At 31.7% G+C, this 22,499-nt stretch overlaps 1 protein-coding gene and 1 pseudogene across 1 annotated transcript; both read left to right on the plus strand.

Annotated features, from left to right (window-relative positions):
• Positions 1-458: 458 nt before the first annotated feature.
• Positions 459-902, plus strand: LOC145270726 (general transcription factor II-I repeat domain-containing protein 2-like). Its single transcript, XM_080126336.1, has one exon. The coding sequence runs from the start codon at positions 459-461 to the stop codon at positions 900-902; it is 444 nt and encodes a 147-aa protein (XP_079982462.1).
• Positions 903-17,365: 16,463 nt separating this feature from the next.
• On the plus strand, positions 17,366-17,482 carry LOC145275366 (5S ribosomal RNA; annotated as a pseudogene).
• Positions 17,483-22,499: the final 5,017 nt, after the last annotated feature.

Here is a 22,499-nt window from a genome sequence, read left to right on the forward strand (position 1 = left end):
AAAACACAGCCACTGGAAACGATTCATACAACAGTATCATTAGCAGTCTAATCATGTCTAGGTTAAGCCTGGATAAACTGGCAAGTATTACAACTGATGGCGCTCCTTCACTCAGAGGCAAACACGGTGGCCTTGTGACCTTGATGAATAAAAAAAATCAAAGAAGATTTTCCATCACACAGTGTGTTGTCTTTTTACTGCATCATACATCAAGAAAGAAACTCAAACATGTTATGGATTCAGTAGTGTGTGCAGTGAACTTAAGAGCACGGGGACTGAAACACAGACAGTTCCAATGTTTCTTGTAAGATATCGAGGCAGATTTTACTGATGTGCTGTATCACACAAATATCCGATGGTTAAGTATGGGGGAAGTACTGAAGAGAATATGGGACGTTAAAGCAGAGGTTGTCATGTTTTTTAATATGAACGAAATTCCTTGTGACTTTTTAAAAGAAATGGAGTGTGACGAATGGGTTTGTGATTTTGCATTTGCTGTAGACATATTGCAAAAGCTGAATGAGTTAAATACAAAACTACAACGCAAAGGTGTATTTGCTCATGAATTGTATGTTGAAGTGAAAGCGTTTCAATTGAAAGAGCAAAACTTCGTTCATTTTCTTCTGTTGAAAACACGAGCTGTTGCACAAGCATTATTAGACAAATACAGTTTCCACTTGATGGCTCTAAAAGAGGAATTTATCAGAAGATTTGCTGATTTCAAGGCAATTGAAGGACAGTTTGATTTGCTCAGCTCACCTTTTGCATGTGACGTTGAAACAGCTGCCGAAGAACTAAAGGTAGATCTTATTGATTTGCAAGCCGACAACTCTTTAAAAATGCTCTTTGAAAATAAACCACTAGTCGTATTTTATGCATCTCTGCATCCAGAAAAGTTTTAAAATCTGAAAAATCTTACAAGGAAGATTTTTGTGTTGTTTGCTTCAACTTACATATGTAAGCAGACTTTTTCCATATTGAAAATTAACAAGTCAAAAAACAGATCACTTCTCACAGATTTAAATATTCAGTCAGTGTTAAGAATCAGTACAAGTAACTTGACACCTAATTTCAACAAACTGGTAAATGATTGCAGTCAGTTGCATCATTTTCACTGAGTCATTTTGATCCTTCTCTTGCTCAGTTGCTGAGCTATTATGTTTTTCAAATAAATATATTTCATATAAAGTTACTGTTTTAAAATATCAATAGAAATATGTTTTCCTCTTAAAATTGAGTTACTTTATTTTTAAATAAATGTGATTCATGTGACGGTTCTTTTTTAATATATAAATTCATGTTTGTTTTTTGAGTTACTTTATATGTGTATCTTTTAAAGATTTAATTCTAAAATATTAATTAATAAAATATCTTTAGTATCTTTAAACAGGGTTACTTAAGAATTGCTTTTATTCTTTAAACAAGGTTATTTCTTTTTCAAATGTGTTTCATGTGAAGCTCATACTTAAAAATACATATTAATAAAATTGTTTTGTTTTTTTAAGTTTAAAGTTACTGTATCTTTCAAATAAATGTGTTTTATGGGAATCTTCTATCGTACTTTAAAATGCTAATAAATGAAAATTAATTATATTTTTTCCCTGAAATCCTTTTATTTTGTCTTTTTTAAATATCAATTATATTGGAAAATATACTATGCGGCCCAGTAAAATTTAGATTTTTTAATGCAGCCCTTGCACTGAAAAGTTTGTCCACCCTTGGACTAGGGGGTCGACACCGAGTCATGATGCCACACCCAAAGTCTGACAGCGGTCACTTGATTGTATCAGGCGATCACCACGCTCTTCAGCACATCCAGGTTGTCTTTGGTGAGTACTTTTAAGCCGACTTCGGAGATGTGAGGTGTACTGATTTTGCCCTCACTTGAAACAACACCAAAGAACATAACCGTGACTGAAACACTGCGATGAGCTGTTCCCTCTAGTATTGAGCTGTCCGAACTGGCATTTGAGGGATCTGGCAATGGTCCTGTTATCCTATCGTAAAGAGCATATGATGTACAGTGGCACATCTCTGATCTCGCTTGTTGAATATTGTGTCACTTTCAGACATGTTAGAAGGCTTCTATCGCTCTTGGGATTTGTACATAACTGGCCAACCAGTATATAGTCTGCAACAAAAAACCGTTTTAATCAAACGGAAATGGACTCATGTATTTGCTAAAACGAGAATTTTATCGTTCTACTCTGTATAATTACAAAACATAGATTGCACTAATTTTATAAACGCAAATATGTGACAGTTTTTCCTTTACGTTGTCATGCTTACGAGATTCAACTCTGAAATAACACTTAATTAGGATTTACAAGTATTTTACAGAGTTAAATAAGAATTTGTTTTAAAAAAATGAAATATTTATGAAATAATTTATTTCATGATGTGGATATCTGGGAGATTTAAATGTGAGAGAAGGAAAAAAGTTTTTTTTATAAAACTTTAAATAGATTTACAGTTTTCTTAAACAAACAAATGCTGCAAAAACACAAGTGTTATTTTTTTAAAACAATACTTTAATGCATACATATTTAATTTTTGCAGTTCGAGATTTTTGCAAAATTATTCATAATATGTTTTAAAATATTATTTATAAAATATTTTTTAGTAAAGGCCGATAAACTAGCATATTTACTCATTTAAAAATGTTTTCTTTCCATTTGATACTAAATTGATTTTAACTGATAGTTATTATTGTTGTGTAGCAGCCGGTCTCTCTCTTTCTCTCTCTCTCTCTCTCTCTCTCTCTCTCTCTCTCTCTCTCTCTCTCTCCGTATATATATATAAATATATATATATGTGTGTGTGTATATATATATATATATATATATATATATATATATATATATATACACGTGTCTGTATTCGTGTATCGTCTTGAGCTATAACTTGGGGCAGTGTATATATTATGTGTACTTATTGACTTTTGTATATATATATATATATATATCTGTATATATATATATATATATATATATATATCTTCTATCTATCTATCTATCTATATATATATCTATAAAAACAGAGATGTGTGTGCCACAGACGATTTCTGATTGGTTAATCCAATAATCACATCTCCTAAAAAACTATGGTTCGTAGGCTCTTACCTTTACCATAAAATATTATGGCTTGATTTATTGTCCATCTTGGAAGGGTTTAATTTTTTCCTAATTTGCGATTTACAAATTTAAAAAATACGAAACTTACAATCTAACAATCGAACCTAACCTCCGACATCACGGCCGCCATTATGAAACTAAACCAAAAAAAAAAAAAAAAAAGCGCCTTCACTCGTGGTCTTTACATTTCGGGTTTGGGTACTTGTGCAGTTTTCCATTGACATTAAAAAGTGGAAATATTTAAAAAAAATATATATATATTGTACGTACTCGTCATGGGATAAAGTTTTCCTACAGAAAAAATCACGTAATTTCATCAAGTAGTTATTTTTTTATAGCGAAAAAAGAAAAAAATCAACGCTACAAGCGAGTCATTATTAATTAAACAGAAAGTTCAAGTAGGGGGATTTCCCCATTTTTTTTTTTTTATAGCGAAGCCAAATTTCGCGAATTTGGCCTTTTTTTAAAGCAGTTTGGCCTTCAAATTTCTGTTTGGCCTTTTTCTTCACCGATGAAATAAAAAAAGCAAATAAAAACAACGCAATAAAACTTTTAAAAATACGGCACACTTTTGTTGTTCTTGTTTGTTTTTTTTTGGTAATTTTCCTTATTTTTTTATTTTTTCAAGATAATACTATTAAATGGACACTATTATGCCAAATTAGCCCCCCCCCCCCGAAAAAAAATGCACAAAAATTCGAGATTTAAGGTTTTGACGAGATAATTTAGCGAATTGTCCGGACTATTGCGAGAGAACCATCCATTAGTTTTTCCTGAAATTTTGCCACAAATTGTATTTCAATACATAGATGTGCATAGTAACAACATTTTTTTGCCGAAAATTTCCGTTGCGTCCCCAGATTTCATCGGTGAAGAAAAAGGCCAAACATAAATTTTGAAGGCCAAACTGCTTTAAAAAAAGGCCAAATTCGCGAAATTTGGCCTCGCTATCAAACGATTTGACCTTTGAGAACTCTACCAAACTCCTCCTACAATTTTGGGTCTAAACACGTGATATTTTAGATATAGATTCCTTGGACATGGATCTAACTTATTACCTTTACTTGATCCCTAAACAATAAATGTTAAGAAGTCATAATAGGGGTCAAAGTTTAAAAAATTGACCGTTTTTTTTTCTCAGCATTAACCTCAAAACACCTGGGCAACGCCGGGCACCGATTGCTAGTATATATATATATATATATATATATATAATCGTCAGTATATGAATGTGCCTATTTATCGTGATTGTTTAAACAGAACATATAACAGTTATAACATTAAGGGAGAAATAACAATCTCTAGGGTTCTACATCGGCTAATGGATAAACATATCTGACCTATCTTTGATCCTGACATGATGGATCATTGGAAAAGCTGCAAATGATGGCGTTAACAGCAGCTTTATCCCGGATATTTCCTCCAAAGCTGATTCCTAGTCTTGTACTATCAAAAGTTTCCCTTACTCGGATGCATTGCTAGCAAAGGCGGTATCTTTCCTCTGACTTTGACGGAGTTTACGCTCCCTGACTGTTACGTGTTTCAAGCTCTCACCTTACGTAATTCGTATAGGTTACTATGATAACCACCAGAGATTTTATCTGCCATTATTCTAAGTTGTTAACGAAATTGTTACGATAATACTTTTAAGTTACATTCCTACATTAATGTAAATAAATATTTATTCTAAATAGTTTGATGTTTTCAAAACATATCTGAGTTGACAAAACATTTTGTTTTGAATAATAGAAACAATCGTCGACTAGCACACCTTCGGTGTTGCCCAACACGCTAATATAAGGGTACACTGTGCCAATTCTATTGCCAATTGATTTGCAGAATGTCAATATTTTTCCTTTTGTTTACATCTTAAAATGTAAATACCGAAAGTGGCGTATATTATACGTTGGCTTTTTTTTATCTGTGGTCAGTTGAAAAAAAATGCTTCTACACTGAGAAAATATGTACACATATCAACATGTATTAATATAAATGTTTTTAACACATTTAAGCTAAAATAAAACGAACAAGTTAGATTAATACGCTAATATAATTTTTTTTGAAACATGCATAATTATTTTCCATTTTCCCCAGAAAACGTTGAACGTTCTTCTATGATATAATTGTATTAAAATGATGTTATACAGCGAAACCGTCTCTCTATGAATGACTATAAAACCACTTTTTAAAATTTTACTTTTGTTACTTTGAAGAGATCAAGGGGCTCCCTCCTGGGGCTAACACTTGATTTTATTATAGTTTAAATTTATATCCGAGGGTTCTTTTAATAATAAACACTGTTCCCTTTATGGCTGGTATCTGTATTTCCTTACAACTTGGTTTTCCAGGGATTGCTTCTAAGTATTTTTGAAGGTTCTTTTTTATTAGTCCAGTAGTACCTGTCACAACTGGTATAATGTTTATTTCTTTCAGAGACCATGTTCTTTTTAGATCAGTTTTTTTAGGTTCTGATATTTTGTTATCTTTTCCCGTTCTACTCTATTAAGGCCAAAGTCGTTTGGAACTGTGACGTCGATAATGAGTGCAGTCTTTTCGGGCTTGTTCTATATTTCTATATCTGACTTGTCTTTTATGTATCTGCCTGCCTGTATGTCTTTGTCGTAGAAAACTGTCACTTTTCCATTTGATGTTATCGGTGGTGGTTCATGTTCCCACATGTTCGACGACCTATCTAGTTGTATCTCTCCACAGATGTTCCAATGTAAGTATCTACATACTTTGTTGTGGCGAGCAGTGTAATGACCATCGGCTAGAAGGATCTTGCATCCAGATATTATTGTTAATAACATCGTCTGATACTACTTAAGCATAATGCAAATTTCTTTCTAACTACGAAAACAGAGCACTATAAGAGTGTCAGTCAATGTTTGTATAAAGCATTGTTATATATCATGGTTGATATCCTGTGGCTTGTTGAGTATAGTAACTAACTATCGACCCGACGGTTATTAGTTCGATTCCGGCCTTGCAATAGGAGCTGGTTTAGCCACATTGAAGAGATCTGATGCTGCGAAACAGTTCTTCTGTAAATTACTATATATATTTATATATATAGAAATATATCTATAAAAGTGCCTGTGTATATATGTCTGTCTGTCTACATTTTCCTATGCAATGACTGTCAATTTTTAGTCTACAGACTCGGAATTTAGTATACAAGTTATAGAGGTTTAAAAAAATATTTGTCATCGGTTTTCGGCAGGAAATTTGGCTGTTAAGGCGTCAAACTTCAACGATTTTATCTTTGAGAACTTTACAAAATTCTTCCGATATTTCCAGATAAATTCTACCGATAATTTCCAGATACATTCCGATATAACACCTACATGAAAACACTCACAGGCACATCCAGTACATTTGTGTGAAAATTCAAAACATCAGCCCGGCTGTTTCAGAGTCTATAGAAAACTAGCCACACACATACAAACAGACAAAGGGGATTTTATATAATAGTGGATATAAAATTTTCCACTCAGACTTAAATATATAAATGTATCCAACAGTCATTTAATTTCGATATATTTGCTTTTCACTCCAATAATTCCAAAGATAACTCTTTTAGGTTTAGAAATGCTCATGTTCTATTGTTTCCATAATCTTAATTTTTCAATCTTACTCAAACGTACTGATTCAATCAATGAAAGGATTTCAAAATGAGCATGTAATTATTACTTATTTATCACCAACCAATTCTATTTCTAAAAAAAATAATGAAATGCAAATAACCTTGATTAATGAGAATCGTGTAGGTAAATTTAACAGTAGGGCCTATAATTGATTATATTAGACTAGCAGGCCGTCCGAAATTTCTCGGTCAAAATATTCGCTTAAATATAATACTTTAATTAATGCAGATTTCGTATTTATTATTATATGATATTGGACTAATATATAGTCATTATTTTAAAAGTTAAAAAAAATTAAAAAAATGACGCGTGCGCCACCACCGAGAATCAAAACCAAAACGTATGGCTTACAATTTATTTTGCTTTTGATGTTAATGCCTGAGCTATGAAGATATGTTTGCTGCTAGGCTACAAATAAAAACATGACCCAATAGCTATAGCGTCATGCATGCATATTCGTAATGCTGTCGTTCGACTTTCATCTAACAACTTTTATTTCTTTAATCTTACAGTTCTGTAGCGATTTTCCCCAGCTAAAACCTAAATATAAAGTTTTGCATGGGTTTTAATACGCTATCTATAAAGTTTTATGTCTATAGACCAAAATCTGACAGAGGAGTATGGTAGGAAAATGTGTTTAAACAAATTTATACGCATGCATAAATATATACAGAGACATGGTTAATAAAACCTTTTTACGCAACTATTAGGCAAGTATAAATCATGTAGAATATCTGCATGAATATAATTACACATAATAATTTACTAAAGATGATCATCGCATGAGAAAACCTTAAAATCTAATTAAGAATTAAGTAATATGCATGTTGAAAGACTATGCAAATTAGCTAGATCTTTTGCAGATGATTGCAATTCCACGACTCATATAAAGCAAAGTTGCATTTTCTTTTTAACTAAATAGAAATAAATATTTTAATATGAATATCAATACACACTCAAAAAAAAAAAATTCATAGGATTATAGATCATGGATAGTAGACCTATTGGTATTACATTTGAACAAGAAATCGCCCGGACATGAAACAAAGATGTTTCTAAAATGTTATTAAGTCTACTTTGACATAAGGATAAGATTTTACGAAGCACAATGTAAATAGCGAAACCTAAAGCTATATTAGTATGAAATTACCCCAAATTGGGAACAGGCCGTAAGAGATGTATTAAATTTAGAAATTAAGTCGTTTCTTAAACAGAAATCGGACAGTCACAAATAAGCTGTCTTGACACAATAAAACTGGGAGTGTTTTTTGTCTACCTCTCTAACAGCTCATTTGTTTATACTAAGTTTATGAATAATGATGTGCAAATTGCACATGTATTATAAAATAGTTTTCTCTTAATAAACCCCCATTTCGAATTTCTATCTTATCCTAATCATTTGTTTACAAACTACAAGATGTTAATCAAATAATGGGCAACAGAGACAATACGACGAGAAATGATGACGAGAATATATTTATCGATATCGATAATAAAAGAGGCAACCACACAAATTCAGTATCACCCGGAGATGAACAAGGGACACTGTAATAATTAGACATAAGAAGAAAAAAAAGTTAATATGTCTTTAGCACATAATATAAAATACTTCCGACTAATTAATCCCGTGTGTTCCAAAAAATAAAAATAAAATTAGAATTGATAAATATATGACATAACGTATTGTCCACGGTAATAAATCGATATACTTAAATAAAATTGTAAACACAGCAACAATGAAAAGCCTTCGGGCCAAGGTCAGAGTGCTGTCCTTCTTCTAACGCTGCACTTTACCGTTTCTGTCCTCGGTCAATTGTAAAGCAATCTTTCATGACCGAGACAATTTTTACTTCTGTTCCTATCTAGAGTGCCTCTCTTCGGGAAACTGGATTTTCTCCTCATTAAAAACCGACATTGTGTCTTATTCTATCCTCATGGAGAAGCAAGAAAATAGGAACAGTGAAAAGATTAGGGAGTGGGGCGAACTTCAGAAAAAACAATTAATATCGACAATGATTTACGCAGGCCGAACAAATACATATTCAAACACGCACATGTAGGCATTCACATACTAGAGCGATTCGCATGAGGCAACATATATTTCGACATGAATTATATGTCACAATTTATTAGAACTCAGAATTACATTAATATGCATGCCGTTTTGTATCGTAAGTTCTGATAATTGAAGATGTCACTAACATGTAAGCGGAAAAAATTGCGTTAGGATCGATTACTTCTAGCGCTTATAACGACAAGGACATCCCCAATCGATCTGAGCATTACGAAACCACTAGTAATTTTTGTTTCACGCCTGGAATGTAATACCAGTTGATCTACCATCCGAAATGCGTACTGGTTATCCGTAATCAAATACAAGAATAATGACCTAGTATCACATATAAATAATGATCTAGTATCACATATATATAATGATCTAGTATCACATATAAATAATAATCTAGTATCACATATAAATAATGATATAATATCACATATACATAATGATCTACTATCACATATAAATAATGATCTCGTATCACATATAAATAATGTTCCAGTATCACATATACAAAATTATCTAGTATCATATATACATAATGATCTAGTATCACATATAAATAATAATCTAGTATAACATATAAATAATGATCCAGTATCACATATAAATAATAATCTAGTATCACATATAAATAATGATAAAGTATCACATATACATAATGATCTAGTATCACATATAAATAATAATCTAGTATCACATATAAATAATAATCTAGTATCACATATATATAATGATATAGTATCACATATAAATAATGATCTAGTATCACATATATATAATGATCTAGTATCAGATATAAATAATAATCTAGTATCACATATAAATAATGATCTCGTATCACATATAAATAATGGTCTAGTATCACATATACATAATGATCTAGTATAACATATATATAATGATCTAGTATCACGTATAAATAATAATCTAGTATCACATATAAATAATGATATAGTATCACATATAAATTATGATCTAGTATAGCATATAAATAATGTTCTAGTATCACATATACAAAATGATCTAGTACTACATATACATAATGATCTAGTACTACATATAAATAATAATCTACTATCACATATAAATAATGATATCGTATCACATATACATAATGATCTAGTATCACATATAAATAATGATATAGTAGCGTATATAAATAATGACCTAGTATGACATATATATAATGATCTACTATCACATATAAATAATGATCTCCTATCACATATAAATAATGGTCTAGTATCACATATACAAAATGATCTAGTATAACATATTTATAAAGGTCTAGTATCACATATAAATAATAATCTAGTATCACATATAAATAATGATATAGTATCACATATAAATAATGATCCAGTATCACATATAAATAATAATCTAGTATCACATACAAATAATGATCTCGTATCACATATAAATAATGATATAGTGCCAGATATAAATAATGATATGGTATCACATATAAATTATGAACTAGTATCGCATATAAATAATGATCTAGTATCACATATAAATAATGGTCTAGTATCACATATACAAAATGATATAGTATCACATACACAAAATGTACTAGTATCGCATATAAATAATAATTTATTATCACATATAAATAATGAACTAGAGTCACATATGAACAATGATCTTTAGTCACATATAAATAATGATTTAGTATTACATATAAATAATGATCTCATATCACATTTAAATAATGATCTTTAGTCACATATTAATAATGATTTAGTATTACATATCAATAATTATGTAGTATCACATAAATAATTATCTAATGTCACATATAAATAATGATCTTGCATCGCATATAATAATTATTTCGAATTACATATAATTAATGATCTTTAGTTACATATAAATAATGATCAAGTGCCACATATGAATAATGATCTAGTGTCACATATAAATAATGATTTGGTATTGCATGTAAATAATGAGCAAGTATCACATGTAAATAATGATTTCGTATCAAATATAAATAATGATTTAGTGTCACATATAAATAATGATCTAATGTCACATATAATTAATGATTTAGTATTATATATAAATTATGAACTTTAGTCACATATAAATAATAATCTAGTGTAACATATAAATAATGATCACATATGAATAATTACCTACTGTCACATATAAATAATCATTAGGTCTTACATATTAATAATGATCTTTAATCACATATAAATAATGATCTAGTGTCACATATAAATAATAATCTAGTGGCACATATAAATAATTATCTAGTGTCACATATGAATAATGATCTAGTGTCACATATAAATAATGATGTAGTATTACATATAAAAATGACCTTTAGTCACAAATAAATGATAATCTAGTATCACATAAATAATGATATCGTATCACATATAAATAATGATCTAATATCACATATAAATAATGATCTAGTATAACATATAAATAATGATCTCCTATCACATATAAATAATGATCTAGTATAACATATACATAAAGATCTGGTATCACATATAAATAATGATCTAATATAACATATAAATAATGATCTAATAAAAGATATAAATAATGATATAGTATCACATAAAAATAATGATCTAGTGTCACATATAAATAATGATCCAGTATCACATATAAATAATGGTCTAGTATCACATATAAATAATGGTCTAGTATCACATATAAATAATGATCTAGTATTAAATATAAATAATGATCTAGTATCACATATAAATAATGATCTAGTATCACATATAAATAATGATCCAGTATTACATATAAATAATGATCTAGTATCACATATAAATTATTATCTAGTATCACATATAAATAATGATCTAGTATCACATATAAATAATGATGTAGTATCACATAAATAATGATCTAGTATCACATATAAATAATGATCTAGTATTAAATATAAATAATGAACTAGTATCACAAATAAATAATGATCTAGTATCACATATAAATAATGATCTAGTATCACATATAAATAATGATCTAGTATCACATATAAATAATGATCTAGTATCACATATAAATTTAATTTAGAACAGAAAATTTTTAGAAATGATTTAGAATGTCGAGTATATAATTATCTCGACGTCATTTTTAAGAGTTGTATTTATATCACTGTTACACTTGTATTTTTAATGATAATATTATTTAGAAACAAAAAAATCGAAGTGACTTTTTATACAGAAAAATACGCTTGAATAAACGTTAATTACTTAAAATATAAAACCAAGTAGACTAACTACGATTAAGTATCTACATAAAATAGAAAACTATTAATAAGTTTACACTTAATAACACATTTATATCGGTTCTCTATAAAATAATAAAACAGATAACGTTAAATAATTAAATCACAGAAATTATCGAACACAATAAACAAAATAATAGGTAGGCGCAAGAGAAATCTCCGAACTTCAACCACACACGCAAAATCGTAAACTTAAGCAAATCAATCAATTTTAATAATAGTCTCAGTAACTATTAAATATGATTACAACATATTTTAAATCGCTTATTAGTAAAGGTTTATTATTGTTAAAATATCAACTTTAGTAAAATGAATTTTTAATGAGAATGAGGCACTGTATAAGTTAATAATAATAATAATAATAATAATAATAATAATAATAATAATAATAATCTACTGAAGCATATTGTTTAGATATTACAGAAACACTCGAATAAAGTTAGTTTATTTGAAAAAGAATATTATTTAATAAAACATTATCTATTAATATTTCAGCCGGAAAATGAAACGATTTCATAAATATAATAGCCTTTTTTTAAATACGATCACTTTTTGTGTTCGTAATATTTATTTTAGTGTGTTTTATTCTATTATAATACCCCATCGTCTTTTATAATATTCTATAACATTTCTGTTTTAACATATTTCATAATACTTTTATATGTTTCGCGTATTTTATGATACTTCTACGATTTTTTTTGCGTATTTCTAAGAAAAGAAGCTTTGTTTATGGGTTTTGTGTTGAGATTTAGATACAAATAGAGTGTGAAGAAAATTGTCGATTGTTGTTTTAGCTACATGAGTGTTTTTGTGAATGTTTGGCAACAGGACTACAGATGAAATCTCAGACGACCACTTGCAATGGAAATCATGATTGAAAAAAGACAGGCTCGCACGCATCTTATATGTGAAAGAGGATGTTGGGAGATTAAAAGGTTATTACTAAGTTCTGAAGCCGGTTTTGAACTCTGTCAAGGAAGGATAGTTTGTTCTCAGCAGCCCCTATCCACAACTCCAACTTAATACGTATCTGGCTCATACAGGTAAATGTCGGAAGTGAGATACATTCATTAACGGGAATACTGATGTTACCATTTTTCTATCCACGTTGCCAACAAATTTGATGTAAGTCTTCTATTTTAAGTCGGTGTGAAGGTCAGAACAAGAAGCTTGTCCAAGCAAGGGGCTTTTTTTAGGACGAGACACATTTATATCAATCAGGGCCAAGTGGTGATCAGAGCTTTGATGGTGACAAAATTGAAACTCGGTTTTTGACATGTAAAAAAATTCTTTTTCTACATTTTGCCCCATTGCACTCGTACTCAGGACCGACGGAAGGAGATTCAAAAAGATATTTGTCGTTGTTGGCCTTGAAATGTTACAATAAATGGTAGTGTCGTCTTCGTATATGTTGACGAATTAACTTAGAGTGTGAATTAGGAGATCAGTGATGTAGATACGAAAGAGATCCCGATGGATTTTTTCTGGCACACCAGCGTTGATACTTTGAACTTCGGACTTGTGTCCATCGACAACTACTTGTATAAACCTATAGGAGAGAAAACCCCTATAGTTTAGAAGACATTTCCAAATATTCCGTAGCTGGAAATCTTGTGAAGTAGACTTTCATGCCAAATACTATCAAACGCCTTGGTATGACAAGAGCTACTGTTCTTTAGAAAAAGCACCTGTTATGTACAATTAAAGTCAGTACATCAATAGTAGATCTCACAGGACGTAAGCCATATTGCTTGTTATTGAGTGAGTTGTTTTTCTAGGATGGTTGATAATTTCTCTATTTAACACGAATTCAAGATATTTGCACGACATAAAGGATTATTCAATTGTACTGTGTTGTAAAGGAAGTTTTCTAAGATGTTGAGGAGCACTTCTTCTTTAGGCAGCGTTTGAACAACTTTGCAAGAGTTGCAGCTTTTGGATTCCATAACTGGGATATTTTCAGGACAATTTACTTTGATGGCATCAAGGTTTTTATGAGTGTGGCAACGTAGTTACTAGACATATAGATATAGCTTATATTATTATAGATTTGGGGAGGGAATTCAGGAGGCAGATGGCCCTATCGCATAGGGTTGACATTGATGTAAAGTTTTTAGCTTTGTCAGATGCTGACGAAATCACTGCGGATCGTGATAGAGAACTCACATTTGTTCAGAATCTGGTTTGTTATTCGCCAAAACTCATGGGAAACAAACCTTTGTTTTACTACTTGATGGACTGAGCATATAACTCTCTCATATGTTTCGTAAACGTTTTACTGTGATTGCTGGCAGTTATATAGGCGACTTTAGTTTCAAAATACATATTACGTTTAAAGTAACTGAACAAGTGGTTTCTTTATGCAATGGCGGAAGCACGTTAAAGAGTGTACATTGGATGGTTGTTCGATTGCTTTTGACATTTCTTAGAGAGTACGTAACTATAGGATGGTTAAACAGACCTGTTCTTTTAGAACATCGAGCTTAGGGGTAGTTCTAATATGAATGTTTAGAAACGGTCTCAGTCAGCCATCGAGTATCCATACCGTGTCTGATGCTGAAGAATATTTGTAGTTTCATTATCCTTTGTTTTACCTGTATTAAGGCAACAGAGTGATCTAAAGACATTAATGAAGAGAGGACTTAATGAGCACAGTCCAGGGCATGTTGCTATAAAATGATCTAGTATGCTTGCAAGTTGTTGGGTGCTTAAGCGAGTTCGCTAACTATATGTTTTAGGTCATGAGTAAAAGATAAATCATAACAAAATCTCACTTCGTCATCTATATATTTGAGTAGACCAGGGATTCAACTTTATAAGCATTGAAACCTACACAGACGTGAATGTTAGTTGAGGGCTAAGATGACAAGATATGATCAATTTGCCTAGCGATACTCTAAAAAGTAATCACTTTGTGAGTGTGAGGGCAGTAGATGTCAAAGATAAGTACTGTGCTATAATTAAGCGCTGCTCACAAGTCATATGAGGATGTTTGATGTCTTCATTGGAAATATCCCTGCCACCGAGAAGACATCCTTAATGTAAGTACACATCCCATGTCTGTGACTATATTGAATGTTGGGTTTGGATGTAGAGTATGAATAACTTTTGATTGAGAGATCGGCTAAAGAAGCAGTTGAGTTAATGCCGCTTTTATACACGAACAACAGGTTTGGTCTTTTGTAATTAGATTTCAGCCCATGGAAGGTTTGAATGAAGACCCTGTTGGAAGTTTTGATTCTGAATTTTCTTTACATTTGTTGGTATTTTTCATATTTGGGCTTTGTAGTTTGTAGAAGAGTTCAGCAGAGTTATTAAAAGCAGAAGGGAAACCAGTTAGAGACAATGGGAATAAAAGAATAACTTAATAAGGGAAAGCCGGAACAGATCCCAATAATATGGCATCGAGAGGCCGTACCAGTACTAATTTCAGCAGCCTCAGGATTTTGCACCTAATAGGAAAGCCTCTTTGTGTTGCATATTTAGTTGGACAACGCCGGAATTGTATCTGGTGCTGTACATACGTATGGATTGTTGAAAATACCAGAACGAGAAACAATCATTCTAAATTCAAAACAGGCGCAAGGAATGTGAAAATTCTTTAATCTGACCAAATTCTTCAACTGACCAAGTTTTAGAAAATGAAAACAGACAATTTAGGATTTGGCCTTGAAGCATGTGTAAGGTTTTTTTCCAGTATAAACAAATGAAATATGGTTAAAAGAAATAGAGAAACAGAAGTGTCTACAATTTAATTACCATATTTCTTTCCTATGTTCGATCTATTTCCTAACACTACTTTCATGGCCTAACAATTTTTAATTCGCAGAGATTAGGAGCTTGGCACAAGGATCTCGCGTACTTACATAAATAAACACGGTTTTTACATAACATTTTTATGAGAAAGAAATATTAATTAATGTACTACATTTTGCGAAGCCATAAATTCTTTTCCAAATAAGGCAATGACTCTGGCTATTTTTTATATATGGATACACATTATATATTATTGACGGCGTTTGACTGTTGGTAGTAGGAGAATGACGATGAGGGAAAGGAAAGTTTCTGAATATTGATAATTTTTCAAAATATCCTATCAAATTTTTATACATGCTTTAATGTTGTAGTGCCCCCATAGACACATTATGCTTTTTCAGAAAATACCCTGCAATTAAAAAATACCCTGTGATTAAAAGCGGGTTTTATAAAACATGGCGAACATCTTGTAATAATCAAAAATATCCACAGGGATTTTCTACTCTCCATGAAAAAAATAATATTCTAACAAGTCGGTTTCTAAATTTTTAGATGAGGATTAGTTATTCGCTTTGTTTGGATTTGTCAGGCTATTCTTCTCTCATCTTCAGTGCTATTTTCACAACGTTTTGCTCAATGTAACTTTCGACCCTTTTCATGTGTATTTTGCCGAACTCGGGAATTTCTCTGTCGGACCTGGGAATCTGCACGGAATTGAAACTTAAACTCCAGAACGGACAAACTTTAAAATTGAATATTTGCAACTCTTACCACTCTTTATATGTGTCTAAATTAAAATGTATATTCCATGAACAAAGCTTCTTTCTTAGAACTGCACGCTTGTGGAACTCGCTACCGTTTGCCTGTTTCCCAGCTAACTACAATTTGATTGTCTTCAAGTTCAACATATAGAAATTCTTGATGAACCGTCCATTTAAGTCATCAAATATACCAAATGTCCATTACTAACGATTACTACAATATTATTCCATTGACTACTGTACACTCAATAATCCTTATCCTCGAGTGGCACCGGGCCTTGATATGTTGTGACCGCCATGTATAAAAAAAATATTATCCTCAAGTTTAATGCTCAGTGAGGTGTGCACTCAAATACAATTGTGAATTAATTAGGACTTTTACTATGTCATGGCTGACGGAAAGAGATCATGCTACTTTGTGGATTAAATAAACGGTTCTGTTTGAAACTCCGTGCCAATTAGCGGCAGAAATATTCCCTACTTCGACAAGATGCACCTGAAGAAGGTCGGAGGTCTCGTCGACCGACCCGTTATGTAAATAACACTCAAAATGAGAACAGTAGTGCAAAAGATCTAAATAATCATTTCGATAATCATGTGCAAATATATATATATATATGTGTACGCTTATTTTGCATATCCGTAACAGAAACCCTACATATTTTTATAATTAAGAAAAACAACTTTAATAAAAAAAAATCTAGAAAGTTAAAAATAAATAACATACGCTAAGAAGCAACACGTACGACACAATCACGTTGATACGCCGGTTCTCGTCAGATCACCGAAGTTAAGCAACGTTGAGCCTGGCCAGTACCAGATGGGTGACCATTTGGGAAGGCTAGGCGCTGTGTGTACCTTTTGGGAAGGTTGGGCTTGGGCCAGCCCCCTCATCCTGTAAAAGCAACTCCTTGCTACAAAATCATCTACAAAAAGTTGTAGATGACCTATGCCCCTTAAGGGGCTCCAGGCTATGGATAGATGGATGGAAGAAGCAAAACAAAAACAATATATTTATTCCATATTTAGCATTTGGAGGCGTCTACTATTGTATAAAAGGAACTTTGTCCTCTGTGTGTATGTGCGTATGAATTCGTTCCCTGTGAACTCGGAAACAACTCGGCCGATTTTGTTTGAAATTTCACACGAAATTACTTGGTATGTCTGGGAGTGTTCTCACGTTATTTTTTATATGAATGCATTTTACAGGTATCGAAAACAGATAATCGAAAAAAACCGCGTAAATAGGAAGTCAGAGTTTGACCAAAGTTAATATTCTTATACAACTTAACATAACACGTGCAGGTAAGAGATTTTATCACCACATAAGCAGAAGGGTCTAACTTCTAAAATCAAGTGTGAGGTTTCTTTAGAAGAGGGGCGCATACGAAATGACTGTTTCTGTTTAGGGCATAATCGAACTATGATACGTGTCTTTTACATTTTAAACTTGAAGTGAAGCCATTATTTACAAAATAATTTTATAAAATCAACAGTAGATTTTCTACAGTGCAATACCGATTACAATGTACTGTGGACAAAATCATAATGCGAATGTATATGAATCTTCCTCCTGGTACATTGAGGGTGGGGATCCCTGACTAAGGCAAGCAATCAATAGATTTGATTAGAAAATGGGCGATTTCTTTCGATCCCGATGATAATAAATGTATGAGGTGAGAAATATTTGTTGATCTCCATTCAATTTCGGACAAAGTCATGTATCCTTGCTAGTTTTATGTAATCCTGACTTAACTGTTTATTTTTATTGAGCAAATCAAACTATTTCAATTATTTTCTTATTAATTTAAGTCAAATACTGTGATGACTAATGAAGGATTATTTATAAAGGATATGAAAACTATGATGGTATTCTTTTTAGCGATAAGTATTGTAGAAGAAAATGGTCTTTTTTATATTTATCAAGCTCTATTATTATTATAGAATTAACTCAGATGAAAATTCACAATATTATCGCAAATTCATTTCTAAGTAGGTGTTCATACCATTTGCTATACGTCATAGAAAATAGCCCGACAGCTGTGAACTATTGCAGCTTCTTCTGGTCCTGATCTCGCGAGTTGCAAGACGGTTCTGTTCAGTTTACAAAATTCCATCTGCCTGGTTTCATATATTGCTAATCACTAGAGGCGAATATAGTGAGAAATGATAGGTTTGCTTAGGGATTTTTTATAGATCAGAGTGCGCCAGCTTTTTAAGATTTCACCGGATTTTATGTTTAACCTGCGAAATACGGAGTAATTAAAACACTATAAAAAAAGTAGTTCTCCAATATAATATGTGATTAATTCAAATAATGATCTAGCAATATTGGTAAATCAATAGATGGTACTTTTACACTTTTTGCACCGGTTTTCCGTAAAAGTTTGCTTTGGCTCGACGGGCAGCTGACGTAAACCGCCGGAATATGGCGAGCAGGGAGCAAGTTAATCAGCCAAAAAAAGTAATCACAATCGCACTAATCAATAAAAATATCAGCAGAAAACTTTAAATAAAGTGGATGAAAAATAATTTAGTATTTAATAACGCACAATTTTAATCAGTCTAACCTCACTCTAAACTCATATTATAACCCTAACCCTAAACTCTAACACTAAAAATAGTTTTTAATAACGCACAAATTTAAACACTTTTTATAGCACCGGTAAAAAGAAATTTAAAAGTTTTTCTAACAAAACCACTAAAAGCTTGCAAAAAAAATCATGTTTTTTTACATTTCTCTTGTATTTATTCATAAAACCTATGGTAGGTTATTGTAATATTTTATTTTAATTTATGTCCATGTTTTTTTTAAATATATTTAGTATCCGATAAATGTTCTTATTTTCTGTTTCTTAGTTGATTGGTGTTAAGTATATTCTGACGGTTTACGTCAACTGGCGGCTGAACCCGAACAAACGTTAAGGAAATATCGTGCGACTAATAGTCTATAGCGTTTTAAACCTTTAGAATTTTTATTAACTCAGTTGAAGCCGAGGTTCGTATTTTTTCGAGATTAGTAATCATGAAATTTGCTGATAAAGGCGTAAATGTGCTAGTCTAACACAAGGTTGGTTTATTGTCTAAGAAACTCACCGTAATTCGTTTTTAAGACAACTGTATATTGAAAAACGACTGATGCGAGATTATATAAGAAATAATAATGATTACTTGTATAAGTGATGGACTCCAGCCGCAAATCTATTCGACGTACCGCTGTGTGCATTTCTTTAAATTCAGATGTGCACTTTTTGAGACAGCAATTCAAATTTTATGTTCTTCTTTGTCGTCTGTCGGCCCTGGCGAATATTGTATTGTTCATATATTGTATTGTTCATGCTTTGTTTTGCTTAATCCGTTTCGTTCGAGACACTTTAGATGTATTTCCAGATAAGTCAAAAACAGTAGACAATTGTCTTCCAAGCCGCTGCCACGCCGAAATAGATACAATCAATATATCGGTACGTGTCCTGGATATTTGACCGTGTATACGTGCGAGTACGCCGTCTTACACGTATACACAATTACAAAACAAAAAGATGTCTGCATACACACACGCTCGCGCTTGATTTTACAATATCCGATATATAATCTCGTAGAGGAATCAGGCGAATATAATCGATAAAATCAATACAAGTCCGTGGGCATCATTTCTTGAAAATACAATACAAAAGCATAATGTACATTTTAATCTCCGGCAATGAAAATATTATTTCCTTAAATTTTAAAAACTACGTTTTATATTGTTTTTAGACATATTTATTTTTCATTCTCATTCAAGCAAAAAGATTATGCGATACGGTTTTTAAATTGGTTTTTCATTTTCTTCCTTCTTGAACTTATAAATGTAACTTTTCGAAAGTACAGGTTCCTTAATAATATGTTATCTGGACGCTCTCAATTCGGAAGACTGGATAAATATTTATGCAGGATGACATGCAATTGTTAATAAAATTTACAACATTTTCTAGAAGTTTAAATATATTTAGTGCAAATACATTTGAATGAATGCCTGATCTCCCCATTAAGATTTAGTTTGGAATATTCTAGTTTTCATGCCATCGTCGTTCAAATATATCGATGGACATATTTGTTATTTGTGTCATAAGCAAATGTTCCAATAATAGTGTCCATATTTAATAAAAATTAGAATTTACATATGTAGGATGATGTAAAAAAATAATACATTACTTAATAATGTTCACAATAATCAGATAACAGTTTGTTTTTTTTTTACATAGGCATCACCACATTATCAAGGCCAAGAGGCCACTCAAGGATAAGGGTTAAAGATTGTACATTAGAAATTGGACAATATAGTAATCATTAGTAATGAAAATTTGGAAAATTTGATAACTTATATGGAACGGCTCATCAAGAACTTATTTACGTTAGACTTGAAGACAACCATATTGTAGTCAGCCGGAAAGCAGGAAAACGGAAGACAATTTCACAGGCGTGCAGTTCTAAGAAAGAAGCTTTGTTCATGGAATCTACGTTTAGGTTTAGGCACAGATAAAGAGTGGGGGGAATTATTGATAGTGTTTACAGCTAGACGAGTGTTTCTTGTGAAAGTTTGGCGAGGGGGGACCATAGATTGAAGCTCAGTTGAACACTTTCCATGAAAATAACGATACATCAGAGACAAACTCGCAACATCTCTTCTGTGAGATAGAGGTTGCAAGGAAGAGAAAAGGACATTTCCTACGAGGCTACGAAGTCTATTTTGAACTCTATCAAGGCAGGACAAGTCCTTTCTAGCAGCTCCTGCCCAGATGTGGCAACAGTATTCCATCCTTGGACGTACCTGGCTCTTATATAGATAGAGAATAGCATCAGCAGTGAGATATCTACCGGATCGATGGAAAGATCCCACCATTTTTCCAGCGGCCTTGGCAACAGATTTGATGTACGTGTTCCATTTAAGATCAGGAGTAATGGTCAAGCCAAGAAGCTTGTCAAAACTTGAGGCCTCCTGAAGACGAGAGCCATTCATTTCAATTGATGCCAGATGTGGATCAGAATGTTGATGATGTAAAGAGAGAAGCTTGGTTTTAGATGCATTAAAAGTAACCAGCCACTCCTTACTTGTACTACGTGCTCAAGATCAGAGGAGAGAGAATTGGAGAGAACTTGGTCGTTTACTGTCTTAGATGTGCTACCATAAATGGTAGTGTCGTCAGCATAAATGTCTACAAATGATGTAAGGATGTGATTTCGAAGATCATTAATATAGATCAGGAAAAGAGTTGGGCCCAGGATTGATCCCTGAGGGACACCGGCATTAATACTGTGAGCTTCTGATTTTTCCCCTCAACTACTACTCTTATGAACCTATCAGAAAGAAATGATTTAATAATTGAGAAGACATTTCCAGCAATACCATAGCTAGAGATCTTATGAAGTCAACCTTTATGCCATACCCTATCAAAGGCCTTAGATATGTCAAGAGCAATTGCCCTAGAAAGTTATATCATCGATTAAAATTATAGAATGTATGTTTAAAATTTTTAAATATTCTATATATAGTTTAGACGAATATATTCAAAAGAATTACAGACCTTTGTAAAAGTATACCGGTGTGTTTCCTGGTCATATTCGGCTTCAAAGTAAGGTTTACTTTCTGCCTGATCTGTTCTGTCTAATAAAATAATAATAATAATAATATTGTAAAGTAAGTCTAATATATATATATATATATATATATATAGAGAGAGAGAGAGAGAGAGAGAGAATAGAAGAGGCAGGAAGAGAGATAAAATATTCTCATCAGTTTAGCTTCTTGACGAAGTATATGATCTTCAACAATACTACTTATATTAAAAGTAATTCGTTCATATTATGAACATTATCACTACGCTCAAACGAACTAAA

Source organism: Euprymna scolopes, chromosome 4 (assembly GCF_053919585.1).
Source record: "Euprymna scolopes isolate OS-2025 chromosome 4, ASM5391958v1, whole genome shotgun sequence".
Taxonomy (NCBI): Eukaryota; Metazoa; Mollusca; class Cephalopoda; order Sepiida; family Sepiolidae; genus Euprymna; species Euprymna scolopes.